We start from the raw sequence: 14,235 nt of genomic DNA, 5'->3' as shown, positions 1-14,235 counted from the left end.
AGGCCAAAATACCTCCCCCCCGCAGAGTTGGAGTGAGAAATTAAATAACATTTGTTTACGTGCCTAGTTCTGTACCTGGCATATAGTAGTTGCTCAAGAAATACTAGTTCCTTTTTCCTCTTCCCTGGTAATAGTGTTTCATCAATGTGCTAGGTCACTGTGCTAAGAGGTAGGGATACAAATATGAATGAGGTGTAGTCCCTGTCTGCAAAGGGGTCATAGTCCAGCAGAAAGGCTTGGACACAAACAATGATAAGGACTATCCTAGAGGTATCAATCTTCCAAGGTGTGCTGGGATCATAGGAAAAACATGACCCAAATTTGTCTGGGAGAATCAAGGAAACCTTGACCTAGGAGGCAATGCATAAGCTGAGATTTGAAGAAAGAACAGAATTTCACTGGGCTGGTCAAAGAACTGGTCAGAGAAGAGGGTGGGAGTATTTCAAGTTGCATAGAGAATGTGCTGCATACATGTGCCATAAAGAGAGCCATCAATCATTGCTTGGAGTCACTAGCCGCCCGTGTGTCTTTCTCTAGATTTCTGTGTCAAGGCCCCTTGAGGCCTAAGCAGGATACCCCTCCTCTCCCTGAAAGAGCTACCATCTGGAGAATTCACAGGAAATCCCATGGCAGAGAAGACACTTGGTCAATCAAAAGCAGCACATGTACGTTTCAAGGGGGAAATAGCTAGGAAAGAGCAAGCCCACAACAGCTGAACACCTAAAATGTTTTAAAGGCTTTTATAAAATAGAGCTTCATGCCACTCCAGAGTTATGATGCTGGAAGATGGCAAATGCTTGTCCTGGTTGCCTCATCAGTAACTGCACTGAGGTCACTAGGTCACCCCACCTTGGCCAAGACACGGGTCACTGGCATTTCCAGGACCCTTGAGACCAGGCTGGGAGCACTGGAGTATGAGCCTTTGGTAGAGGCCCCAGTACAGCAGGCAGCTTCAGAACCCTCCCCTCAAAGCCAGCAACAGACATCTTCAAGCAACCAAACCCAAAGCAAACTGTCATCAATGCCCAACTGCAATAGGTTTTACCCCAGATGAGTGAGAAAGGTTTCCAGGTGTGTGTGTGTGTGTGTGTGTGTGTGTGTGTGTGTGTGTTGTGTATATGTACGTCTGTTGTGTGTATGTATGTATGCAGTTTGCATTGGGTAATGTGCACTTAAGTGTATATGTTGGTATACATGTATGTTCATGTATGTGTGTTGTGTGTGTAGTGTGTATGTGTTTGTGTATATGTGTGCTTGTACATGTGTGATTGTGTGGATGTATGTATGTGGGCGAGTGGGAAATGAGGGGCTCAGAGGTCCTCTTCTCCAGAGACCAGATGCAGGGAGTCATCACGCTGCAAGGGTGCCCTCAGGTCAGTGGGGAAGGAAAGCCCACCCCAGCACTGCTTCTCTCCTGCTTGGAAACCCACAGCTCATTCAACAGATCTGGCCAAATTGCCCCTAATTCATCATTACAAAGACGGTAAAACTCCTCTCCACACCCAAATCTCTGCTTCCCCAAGCCTCCTCTCCCCAAAGGATATACATTTTGGTCCTTCTTCCACTGGAGCATCCTCCCACCCTTGGAGTCCCTTCACACTGCCTCCACCACCAAATTCTACTCTCTGGATAATGTCTGGAAAACCCCTTTATCTCATGGAGTAATGGGGCTCCAAGTGTTCCCTGTCCCAGCGAGGGGAATGGGAAAGATGGAGTCTCCTGTCCCTGTAAGTCCTACTCCCCCTTCCCACCCTCTTGAAGAGCTGTGCTTGGCAGACTGGGCCAGGGCTGAGCAGTAGGCACTTCCAGGGAAGGGGCTGGAACACACATGGAATGTCCCTAAGAGGCTGAGGGGAGGATTGTCCCACTGAGCCTACCCTGCTCGCCATGCCTCAACACACACACTCATTACATACAACACATGCACATACACACACACAAAAAAACACACCAACCACACACCACATCTAGAAACCCTGATATCCATCCACACATCAACACATCCATTTCAAACCCAGGACTCACTAAGTGCACACATACACACACGGAACATACATGTCACCATAGACACTACATCCTGCATGCACCACACTCTAATGGCCACAGCACGCCACCCGCAGACATGCTCACATTCAAGAGTTTCACAGAAATGCCCATTCACACATACACAATGCACATCCTACGCACACCCAATACTTGGCACCACACTCGCAATCGTGTTCAAATGCCCACACTACATAGCAACTCGCTCTCTCTACAGCCCATCTCACACCCTCAGGAGTCCTCTCACCCCTGTCTACACTGGGGCCACATCAGCACAATGGCTATACGACTTATGTCTCCCACAAGCCCATACACCTGAGCACATCTGTCCAGCGCATCCCCATCCCGCTCCCCACCACATCCCACCCCCGCACCCGGCCGACTCCAGCAAGAGGCTTCCCGCTCGGTGTGCAGCGGCCACAGTGGCCAGGAATTAAAATGCAGCGAGGAGGAGCCGGGCGCGTCAGCACCGCGTCTCCAGGAGCGCACGGCGCTCACGGCCGCCGCTGCCCCGCCCGCCCGGAGCCGCGGGGCCAGCGAGCGGAGGAGCAGGTGCTCGGAGCCCAGCCGCGCCAGCATCGCGCGGCCGCTGCCCAAGTTCGCCTGGGGCCCGAAGAGGGTTCTCCCGGGCAGCCGGGGAAGGAGCTTAGCCGGCGTCACGGCCACCGCCAGCTCGGAGTCTCGAGAGGAGAAGGGCGCGCGGAGCAGCGAGTCCGGCTCACCCCCGGGAGGTGTTGGCGGGTCTCCGCAGTCCCCAGCTCTTGTCGCCGCTGGTGCAGAGAGAAGAAGCGAGAGACAGCAAGGCCGGGCTTTTCTGGAGCCGCGAGGCACCTTGGAGAGTCGAGGCGAGAAGCGACACTTCCCTACGGCTAGCTAGCATCCTTGAAGGGGCCCGGCGGCGAACAGCCTCCCGCAGGACGCCCTGAGAAGCTCTCAGCCCTAGGCGAGAGCGGGCGCCCGGCAGGACTCAGGCGCAGGACTTGGGGAAGCCTAAGCGGGTCTCTGCCGAGCACAGCCCGGGGAGCAGTGACAAGGAAGGGTCCTGGAGGGAAAGGGAAAGAAGGCGGCAGCCGGCAAGGCGACCACTCACCCCCGTACACACCCACCCCGCCCGCCCAGCCAGGAGCCGCGGTGCGCCTCTGGGGGCGCTCGTTCCTTGGCGCCTTCTCTCCCGTGTCCCAGCACTGCTGGGCTACGGGCCGGGCTGGTGGGGTCCCTGGGGATGTCCAGATCAGGCATGGTGGCCGAGTGGCCCTTCTCCCAGGACCAGCGTAAAAGCTGGGGTTAGACGGGGCAGGGGGGACTCGGCTCAGGGTCCCCCGAGGTCCAGAACGAGGGGAGGCGGGCGCAGCACCCAGGGACTGGAGAGGCGGCTCCCAGTGGGACCCCTCCAGAAGTAGTGCCCGGCGCCGGGCATCCTCCAGGAAGACCAGGGGCCGGGAGAGCCTGGGAGGCGCTCGGGAGAGGCCACTGCCAGGGGCTGCGGGCTGAGGCGGCGCTCAGCCCCGGGCGGGCGCCCGCGGAGGCGGCAGCGGCGGCGCCGGGCGGGCATGCCGCGCCACCGGAGCTCCTTTCGGGCGCACACTTCCCTGGCGCGGGCTGCGCGCGGCTGCCGCTGCTGCTGCTTCCACTGCTGCTGCGGACTCCCATGGCGGCTCCGCCCGGCCGGGGCCGCCGCCGCTGCTGCCAGCCGCGGGCTGAATGAATGAGCCGGAGCAGCGGAGCCGGGCTGCCCGCGGCCGCGCTCACCGGCCCGGGACGCTTCCGCATGGCCCGCGAGGAGCCGGCGCCCGCGGCGTTGGCGGCTGCCGGGCAGCCCGGGGGCGGCAGAGGCGGCGAGCGTGCGCTGCAGGGGCCAGGGGTCGCCCGCAGGGGGCGGCCGTCGCTGAGCCGCGCTAAACTGCACGGGCTGCGGCACATGTGTGCCGGGCGCACGGCGGCTGGGGGCTCCTTCCAGCGGCGGGCGCTGTGGGTGCTGGCCTTCTGTACATCCCTTGGCTTGCTGCTGTCCTGGTCTTCGAACCGCTTGCTCTACTGGCTCAGCTTCCCGTCACACACGCGGGTGCACCGCGAGTGGAGCCGCCAGTTACCCTTCCCCGCCGTCACCGTGTGCAACAACAACCCGCTGCGCTTCCCGCGCCTCTCCAAGGGGGACCTCTACTATGCCGGCCACTGGCTCGGGCTGCTGCTGCCCAACCGCACCGCGCGCCCGCTCGTCAGCGAGCTGCTGCGGGGCGACGAGCCGCGCCGCCAGTGGTTCCGCAAGCTGGCGGACTTCCGCCTCTTCCTGCCGCCGCGCCACTTCGAAGGCATCAGCGCCGCCTTCATGGACCGCCTGGGCCACCAGCTGGAGGACATGCTGCTCTCCTGCAAGTACCGCGGCGAGCTCTGCGGGCCGCACAACTTCTCCTCCGTGAGTTGCCCTCCGCGCGAACCCGCTCCCTCTGCGCCCACTCCCCGGGAGTCAGGAGGCCTGGTGTTCCGCCCCCTCGGGGCTGTCTCCAGGCCTCTTGCAGTGTTACCACTCCACGACGCCAAGGCAGAACCCACTCTTGGGTCCCCTGAGTCTTCTCCTGCAGGTTGTAGGAACTTGGACTTAACTGTAGGAGGAGTCGCCTCCCACTAGTGGGGGCTCCCCTGTCCCAGCCCCTCCTTCCAGTGTCAGCCCCCAAAGCCCTCATTCTACTCCTTATGGTGCCGTCTGTGAATATTAGTCAGCCTCCTTCTTCCCGACCTCAACTCCAGGCCCTCAGGACTCCAAGAAACTGCTCTGTGTCTGGAGTGTAGATCTCTTAAGTGCGGACTTCTTGTCTTTGGGAAAACCAATAGATGGCTCTTAAAAAAAAAAAAAAAAAAAGAAGCGTTTCAAAAATGGACCATCAGGGGAATCACGCAGAGTCCCTAAGCAGGCCTACGATCCTAAGCAGCTTATGTCTTCAAAGTTCCCAAACACTTAGAATCTAGGAGAACTTGGGAGGAAACTCCCAGAAAACCAACACTGAAGCTGTAGACAGTTTGGTGGGAGAGGCAGCAGCATGCTTTGGCTACTTTTTCAAAGTGCAGGAGTCTTGAGCATCCAGCAGAACTGAGCAGTGGTGGGCCAGGGTTGGGCCCTTCACCTGGCCTCTGTCCCCCATAAAATGTAAGTGTGGGTCTTCTGGTCTGGAGGATTGCTCTGGGGTTGAGAAAGCATCCTAGCAGGGATGTGGATGCAAACAGCCGCGGCCAGGAGAAGCTGTGCTCAGGATTTGTAAACCATTTGCTGTGCCGGTTCCCCCACGCTGTGCGTCTGGATAACGCAGCTGTTGGACAGAAGGTATCTGCCTTGTGCAGTCTGCCTTGGAGGAGTTCTGCTGCCAGGCCCCAGCATGATGCACGCCTGTCCAGCCATTCGTGTGTAAATGTCCCTTAGGTGGGTTTGGGCTTTTCCACTAGTGCAGGGAAGGTTGGTTTGTGTGTTCATTGGTAGTGCTATGATGGTGATTTTACCAGCTCTGATTCATCACTCCTGAGATCCTCATTTCTGACAAAGCTTTTTTTGGGATGGTAAAGAGATGCCACGGTTGCAACAAGTGTTGGCATGATGCCAGTCAGACCAGGTCTCTCATTGGCTGATTGGATTATTCCTTGTCTAGGAAGGCAACCCTGGCTTCAATCTTGTCCTGCTGGCTTTGCTTTAAGCTTATGTATTTAGTAGCCCTGAATTATCCACTCCGAAAACATTCCTTATTTCCTGAGATTTTCAGCTGGCCTTTAAAGAATATCTACCTGGTGGCTCCGTGCTTTGGCAAGTAGGAGATGCTGTTAACACATGCTTCTAAGTGATTCCTTCCAGGACTCCAAGCACAATTCTGAGTTCCACGAAGGTGAAGGAATGAGGGCATGAGGGCAGCGATCTCTTGTTGTTTATTGTTTTTGTTTTTTTGTTTTTTGGTTTTTTTTTTTTGCCGATCACTAATTAGCAGCCTCAAGAGTTAAAGTTCAAGGTTACATCCAAATAGCAACAGGCCCTCGCTCCAGCTCTAACTTTTACAGCATGGCCCATCAAATGTAATTCTGAAAATCTGACTATTGCTTTGCAAAGTGTGTGGAATTGCATTCTAACAGCCACTATGTACTTTTGATATTCACCACAGCCCTGCATTAATGAGTTTTATTCCCATTTTCAAAATAAGAAAAATGAAGCTCTAAAAAGCCGTCCAATGCTCAGAGCCAGCAAGTTCAAAGTCCAATTTTGCATACCACTAATTGCATTACACAGAAACCACATGCACCCTTCCTCTCTGACCTTGGGCCTCTCTTCTCTCAGAGGACTTACACAGGACTCTGCCCTCTCCCCCACCTCTACTCCTAGGAATCCTGTCCCTCCTAGGAGCTGGGAGAGTGGAAAGTGGAGCCACCCCAGGTGGCCCACGTCATCAGAGTCTTGGCAACATGTCCCTGAGGCATGCAGAGGACACAGTCCCTTCAGGAGCCACCTGACTTCAACCTCTGCAGCAGGCATGGCCATGAGTTGTGTGGGCCAATTGTTAGGGAGTTGAAGAGAGTAAGGTCCTTCCCATTGGGGCACACCCTTCTCTTTCCTCCCTGTACTCTGAGTCCCTGCGTTTGAAGAGTTTGCAGGCACACACACACCCAAGCAAAAGTATTACCTCCATTCCCCAAAGGTATGTGTTCCTGGAGACTCAGGTGACCCCTAGTGGCTTCCTGTCATGGCCCAGTCCTGGGAGTATCCAGCCCCTTAAAGTTGCATGCTGTAGGTTTTTCCAAGGACCTCAGAATTAAAGGCTTCATCCCTCTATCTGTGGAAGCCAGAAGCTATTTCAGGGAGCCCCAAATATACAGCAGGCCCGTCAGGAATATTTTCCTCTAACCACACTGCCTTGTCTCTAGCCTTTGTCATCTTTGATGGAGTGGCACCAAAGTGTAGTGGCTGAGAACATGAACTCTCAAGCTGCACTGACTGGGCTCAAATTCTGAGTCTACCACTTACCATGTGCCCTTGGGCAAGTGACTTAATCTCTCTATTCTTGAGTTTCCTAAATCATCTAATGGAGATAACAATACTGTATACACCATATTAGTTGTATGTGTGTGTGTGTGTGTGTGTGTGTGTGTCGGAGAGAGCTCTGAAAACTCTGCTGGACCCCTATAGAAATGCTTCCTTTCAATCACATCAGCCTCCTAACTGGTCTTTTGGCCTCCAGCTCTGTCCCAGCCAACACCCTGCATCCCATCGTCTGCTTTACAGCCAGAGTAGTCTTTCTAAAGCACTGATCAAAGCACACGGCTTCCCTCCTTCAAACCTTTCAGTGGTTCAGCTGTCCTCAGATTAAGGCCTGAGCTCCTCAGCCCCTCCACCTGGTCCTGCTTTAGTTCTTGCCACACTCTCCCTCATACCATATACTCAAGGTCTACAGAACAGCTCCCAACAGCTGAATCCCTGCTCCTCAAGCCCCTCTGCTTGGTTTGGTTTCTGCTGCTGCTGTTAACTCCTCTTCCATGCTGCTTTGTCTGCCTGGGGGACACCTGTCTGCTCAACAGGCAGCTCTGGGGTTTCTCCTGCTTTGGAGCCTTTCCTGACCACCTGCTGCATCTATGCCACATCACCAAACAACTGATGCATTCCCCTTCTTGCCCCTCTTCCACCCTGTTTAGATGTTGATCCTCACACAGACACATGTCATCGCACCTGTTAGACTGTGCCTGTCTCCCCCTCCAGACCAGAGTAGGAATCATATCTGATGTACTTGCTGTCTCCGGCACCCAACAGACAGCTTGACAAGTAGTGACAGGAAAGGACTGGGGAATGCATACCTCCATCAGGTACCCCCAACATTCCCTGTTGTCCTGTGTTGCCTGCAACAAGGCTCCTGGTTTAATTCCTCTAGAGAACACCAGTGAAATGCATTTCAGTGAGAACCAGGCCACTTCTGGGCATTTATTCCTTTTGGGAACAGAGAAGGGAAAGTAGAAAACAAGATGCCAAGCACTCCCCAGAAACCTGTGCTCCCCAATCCTAAGAGGACTAGAGCAACAGGTGAGAGATGGAGTTCTAGAGGAGGCCTCTGGGGCGATGTGCCAGCTGTCCCTAAGTCCCATTTCAGCCAGTTAGTCCCATGGTCTGGAAATAAACCTGGCAGGGGAGGGGGTTGTCTGTTGGGTCTTATCCTCTAGGCCCACTCGAGATGTGTTTAGTTGCAGCTCCTCTCTTTGTTGCAGCTGTGCAAGAGTTAATCTCTCAGCAGTCAGATAAAGCAGCTTGGCTTCTGAATGCCTGTGTTGTTTCCCTGGCATCAGCTGTGGACTCGAGCTGTGCACACTCTGGCCCTTCTGGGGTTTCCTGGGCCAGAGGAAGGGAGCCTTCCCAGTAATTGGGTGGGATGCAAAACAGTGAGGCTGAGCTATCTGGGCACTGGGGCTTTGGAAGAAGAACCAGGGGGTTGGAACAGAAACCAACAGAGGCCAATCTGAGGTCCACTGCAGGAACAAGGAGCAATGGCTCTCTCTCTGGCAGATGGCATGGTTCAGGGGAGAGTGCCAGGCAGACTTCAGCACGGGTCTTTGGTGCTGCCATTTCCTAGCTCTGTGCCTTCGACAGACACTTTGCTCCATGAGCCTGTGGTAATAATTCCTACCTCGGAGATCTGGGGTGAAGATAACATATGAGCAATAACTGGCGCATGCCTGAACAGCAGTAGGTGCTCAATATTCAGGAGCCATTGTCATAATGTGGATAAAGTGCCCAGCTCAGTGTCTTGACCTCTGATGGTAGCAATTACTAATTACTATTCATATAATTATCATATCATATTATAACCACTTACCTGAGTAGAGATACGTGCTCATTTTCTCATTCATTCATTCAATCAACCAATGTCTCTTGAAGGTCAACTACATACTAAGTTCTGTACTAGCTGCTGGGGGTATAAAATTAAATAAGGCTTGGTACATGTCCTATGGGAGCTCTCAGTGATGTTGAGGATGGAGATGTGTGAATAGACACCAGGAGCATACAGAGGTGCTGTGTGGGCTCCAAGGATCAGACTGGGGATCTTCGATGGTTTATTGGAGGAGGTGGTGTCTCAGCTGAATCTTGAAGGATAAGTAGAAGCTCCAAAGTAGAAAAGGAGAGAAACAGGACTTCAGAGTGAGAGGACAGGAGTCCAAATGCGAGAGTTCAGAGACATGAAATAATGAGATTGAACGCATGCTTTCTAGGCCCCGTGCCTAGTGCAGGGTGGCTGGAGGGAGGGGCCGGTTGTGCTGAGATGGGAGCTGGGCTGAGGGGTGATGATGCAATTATGTAGTGGGTGCCTGGAGACCAAACTAAAGTTTTTGAACTTTGCAGCAAAACTCTGACTTCTTTCACTACTGGTTGTTAGACTGTGGAGAGAGACCTCATCTGTGTCCCAAACACTCCAGCTGCCACCGGGTTTCTAACTCTATGAGAGGCCACTCCTGTCTGCACCCTTCCCTATTGCCCAACCCCCTTTGCAAGAGTTAACCTTGAGTTCAGATTTTGGACCACTCATATGTACTTAAAGCCAAGAAAATAGCGTTTAGTTTCATCACATTTTGTCACATCAGACAAGCTGGCTGCTACTTGCCAGGACAGAAAGCAAGAAATCATTTCAGCAACACATTGTTTAAAATCAGCTAACTCTGTTGAAATGGCAGTAGGCCAGGCAGTCCAGTAGTTGGGAGTATGGATAGCTTTAGGGAGTCAAGAAAGATACTTTTGTCTTTAGAGAAAGAGGAATAAATGAGCTAATACATGTGAGGTGCTTAGACCCATTCCTGGCCCTAAGTAAGCACTCAAGAAATGTGAGCTATTTGCATTATTATGACTTGCGGTGAGCATTTTGAGTGAAGGACAAAGGCAAATAACATTGGGCAACTGTGACATGCCAGACTCTGGCTGGGCATGTTTCATGTCATCTCAATTCTGTGCAATAACCCTGGAAGACTGTGTGAAAATCTACATTTTATAAATGGGGGCACTGCAGTGCTGGGAGCATCTGTAATCCACCTAAAGTCACAGACTCAGCAGGTAACAAAGCTTGGATTTGAACCCAAGTCCTCCTGACTGCAAAGGTACATGCACGTTCTGCAGCTGCATGAGGAAGGAGTCCATCAGTAGGAGGCAGGGTGTGTCCTGGGAAGTCCAGCCCAACCTCAGCTTTGCCCTGGCTAGTTGAGTGACTTTGGTCTCAGGATTCTCCTGTTTAATATGAGGGCATGAGCCAAATGATCAACGGGATTTAGCTGAAAAGTTCTCTATTCAAGTGGGCAGTCGGGGGAACAGAGAGCTCAAACAGTGCAGATGGCGTGAGTTTTTCAGCCAGCCATTTCTTTTCTTTGCAGAGCTGAAACAGTAATTAAGGGGGGACATGTACAAGTTATTGAAGTGCTAGAGACAGGATGGTGATTAAATAGACATTTATACAAGGAACATGAAAAGACCTCCACCAGTTATTTGACTTCGGGGAAATTAGTTTAGGGAATCAAATGTAAACTCCACTCAGGTCTGCAGATATCCAAATTGACCAACGTCAGGATGATTCTGATAGTGGCTATTTTGGGGCCACTTTGGCCAGTCTTGAAGGCATCAATCAGATGTCTGCCCAATGGAGAAGGGCTGGAGGAATAGCCAGGACATTTGCTTCGTGTGTCAGTTGCCTTCATTCTCCTGAGTGATTTGCTTGGATGAACTACTCAGAAATTGGGTCAACCAATGCACATTAAGCACCTACTGTGTGCCAGGCACTGAGCCACCAAGATGACCATAAGTCTGATCTGTTTCTGGTAAATAGGCTTGCAACAGTCAATGTGCCTCATCGGAGTGACTGAGTCTAAAAGGAGCTTCCTGATATACAGGGAGTGGGGCTAGAATGCAACAGCCTAGGATTTGTATTGGGTACCTGTTACATAAACAGTCACATTCAATTTTAACAGCATGAGTGAGTGTCATAGAACCCTGCTTACAGATGAGAAAGCCGAGGCTCAAGGAGGTACAAAGTCACACATCTGGGAGGTAGTAGAGTCAAGATTTAACCAAAGATCAGTCCAGCTTCAAAGCCCATGTTCTTTCCTATGGCTCCATTCTGCCAACACTCAGAGATGCTGATAAGAACAAATCCTTTCATAGAGGGTACCACTCACAATCTTCCAAGCCTTGGAGTTTTTTTCACTGCAAGTTGCTGTAGGCTTTGGAGAGTCATCCTGGGTTCTAGGACCTGCAACCCTGAGAAGGAAAGATGGTTCGTAAGAGGACAAGATCAGTAATGAACTTGCATCCTCCTCTGCCCTCAGACAAACAGAAGAGAAGTAGATCTATGGAGGAGAATCTGCCCAAGAGTTGTGAAAAAAAGTTTTAGTTGTGCCACAACCTCAACTAAATTACTATTTTCATTCTTTCAAGGACACTGGTAACTTGAAGTCCTGCATGAGGAATTGGTGCCAAATTGAGTTCCAGCTTGGGCCTGTGCTAACAAATAGATGACTCACTCATAATTGGAACATGAATTGTTGGTAAAACAAATAGAGGCTGCTAACGTACTCAGGAAGTTTGTTCTCCTGAGCATGTCAAATATCTCCCCTGACACCATTGTTTATACTATTAATTTGCCTTGTAAATTGTTTCCTCCAACTACACACACATTTATTGAGGTCCTTCTTTCTGCCAGACACTTTTACATTCATTATTTTATTTCAGCTGACAACAGAGCAGAGAAAAACGTATTCTTTTGTCCCTGATACCAAAAAGAAAACTGAGGCACTGTGTGGTTCAGTACCTTGGTCGAGGTCACAGAAGCCCTGACCTTAGGGTTCCAAAGTCAACGCACTGCATCACAGTTGTTCCCACAAAAAGATCTTGGTGCAGCTTTGGCCAGACAAACCTGCATTTGTAATCAGCAGAAGCTTAATTTATTATACCTGGATAGGATGTGATAATGTACATTGCTATCTCTGCAGCAATAAGGATGCGGATTACACTCTATTGCCTGCCTAGCTCCAGAGGTAGGAGTGACTTGCCTGAGGTCACTCAGCACAGAAATACAAGAAGAGCCAGCATTTGAATTAAGGTCTCCTAAGGCCCCATATACCTTTTCTTCCTCCAGCACCTCTGTTGTTGGTCAGTATGGGTTTGAGATTTTGCCTGTCCTGGAAGATGTTCTTAGGGAAAAAGTGATGGGCTTGTGAGTACTTTGCAGAAAAGAACTGGTACTAAACTGTTCCACCACACTCCAGTTGGCAATGGATGGATGCGAAGTCCTTAAGGGGGCTACGCTTCTCAAACTTGAGCATGTCCGGGTTACTAGGCCCTCAACAGAGACCCTGATTCAGTAGGTTGGGGCAGGACCTGAGATTTGCATTTCTAACAAGCTCCCAAGTGGTACAGATGCTGCTGGTCCACGAACCACACTCGCTTTGAGAGACAGGGCTGTGGGATCCTGGAAGCCCTGTGAATGCTGATAAGGAGGGATCCCTGTGGTTCAGCCATACTGATTCATTGGATCTATAAAAGTGCATGTGGGATGAACATCCTACAGTGAAGCAAATAAGTGTGCCTGGGGAGAGGTGCTGGGCTCCTCAGTGAACCCAAGAGAATGTGCAATATCAGAAGCATCAGTGCTCTGGGGGAAGCCCTCTGCCACACCAGAGCAGGGTTAACAGAGGGCCAGGGCCTACCTGCAGTGTCAGTCAAACCAAAGTGCAAAGGCCATGTGTAGGCTGAATGATGGCCCCTTAAAGATGCCCATGACCTCATCCCTAGAATCTGTGAATACATTACCCTATGTAGAAAAGGGACTTTGCAGATGTGATTTTTAAGTTAAGGATTTTGAGATAGGGAGAATATCCTGGGTTATCTGGATGGGCCCAGTGTAATCGTGGGTCCTTAAAAGTGACAAAAGGAGGTGGGAGAATCAGAGTGAGAGGAGATGGAACTGCGGAAGCAGAAGTCAGAGAGAAAGAGGCCGGGCGTGGTGGCTCACGCCTGTAATCCCAGCACTTTGGGAAGCTGAGGCGGCAGATCACTTGAGGTCAGGAGTTCAAGACCAGTCTGGCCAACATGGTGAAACCCCATCTCTACTAAAAATTCAAAAATTAGTTGGGTCTGATGGCAGGCATCTGTAGTCCCAGCTACTAGGGAGGCTGAGGCAGGAGAATCACCTGAACCCGGGAGGGAGGCGGAGGTTATAATGAGCCAAGATTGTACCACTACACTCCAGCCTGAACAACAGGGCAAGGATCTGTCACACACAACACACACACACACACACACACACACACACACACACAGAGTTGGCGAAAAAGAGAGAGATTTGAAAGTGTTACATTGATGGCTTTGAAGATGGAAGAGGGGGCACAAGTTAGGGAAGATGGATGGCCTCTAGATGCTGGAAAAGCCAAGGAAATGGATTCTGCCCTAAAGCCTCCAGAAGGAACACAGCCTTGCCGGCACTTTGCTTTTAGCTGGTAAGACTCATTTCAGACTTCTGACCTCCGGAACTATAAGATAATAAATGTATGTTGTTTGAAGCCAATAAGGTTTGTGTAGTTTGTTACAGCAAAAATTATTTCTAATATAGAAAACATTTGTTTCTGATATACAAAACACTTTCTATTACAGACCTGAATCCACATTAGTGAACGAGGCTGGTTAATTTTGAAGCAGGATCTGTCCAAAATTCAAAAAAATAAAAGAATTTGTAACAAACATGCATCTAGTTTCAGAAATAGCTTGGGAGCTGTATTTTAACCACACTTACATAATGCAAGATTGGGAATTTGGACTCCAGAAACTTAGAAAGGAGGTGGTTAGGGGGAGTAGAAAGGAGATTGCCTCAGGAGTCAGACAGACTCAAGTTCAAATCCCAGCTTTGCCAGGTATTGTGTTGGCTGGGTGGCCGTTAGAGAGCTGCTTACCCTTACTGAGACTCATTTGGTTCATGCCCTCATATTACAGAGGAGGATCCCGAGGCCAAAGTCACCCAGCCATTCAAGGCAAAGAGGAGGGTGGACTGGACTTCCCAAGACACACCCTGCCTCCCACCAATGCGTTCCTTCCTCATGTAGCTACAGAAAAAGCATGCACGTTTGCAGTCATGAGGACTTGAGTTCAAATCCAAGACATGTTTTAGTATAAGCTTTTGTTTCCTCATTTGCAAAACACAGACCATACTT

General features: G+C 51.1%; 1 protein-coding gene across 1 annotated transcript in view; it reads left to right on the top strand.

Annotated features, from left to right (window-relative positions):
• Positions 1 to 3,346: 3,346 nt before the first annotated feature.
• The window catches only part of LOC116474478 (acid-sensing ion channel 2), a 271,244-nt gene continuing 260,355 nt past the window's right edge, over positions 3,347 to 14,235 (top strand). Inside the window, exon 1 of the mRNA XM_032162956.2 lies at positions 3,347 to 4,456. Within this exon, the coding sequence (XP_032018847.1) occupies positions 3,749 to 4,456 (708 nt within the window). The 5' untranslated portion in view covers positions 3,347 to 3,748. The remainder of the gene's footprint in view (positions 4,457 to 14,235) is intronic.

This window comes from Hylobates moloch, unplaced genomic scaffold, assembly GCF_009828535.3.
Source record: "Hylobates moloch isolate HMO894 unplaced genomic scaffold, HMol_V3 SCAFFOLD_10, whole genome shotgun sequence".
NCBI classification, from domain to species: domain Eukaryota; kingdom Metazoa; phylum Chordata; class Mammalia; order Primates; family Hylobatidae; genus Hylobates; species Hylobates moloch.
This window is presented reverse-complemented; position numbering and strand designations above follow the sequence as displayed.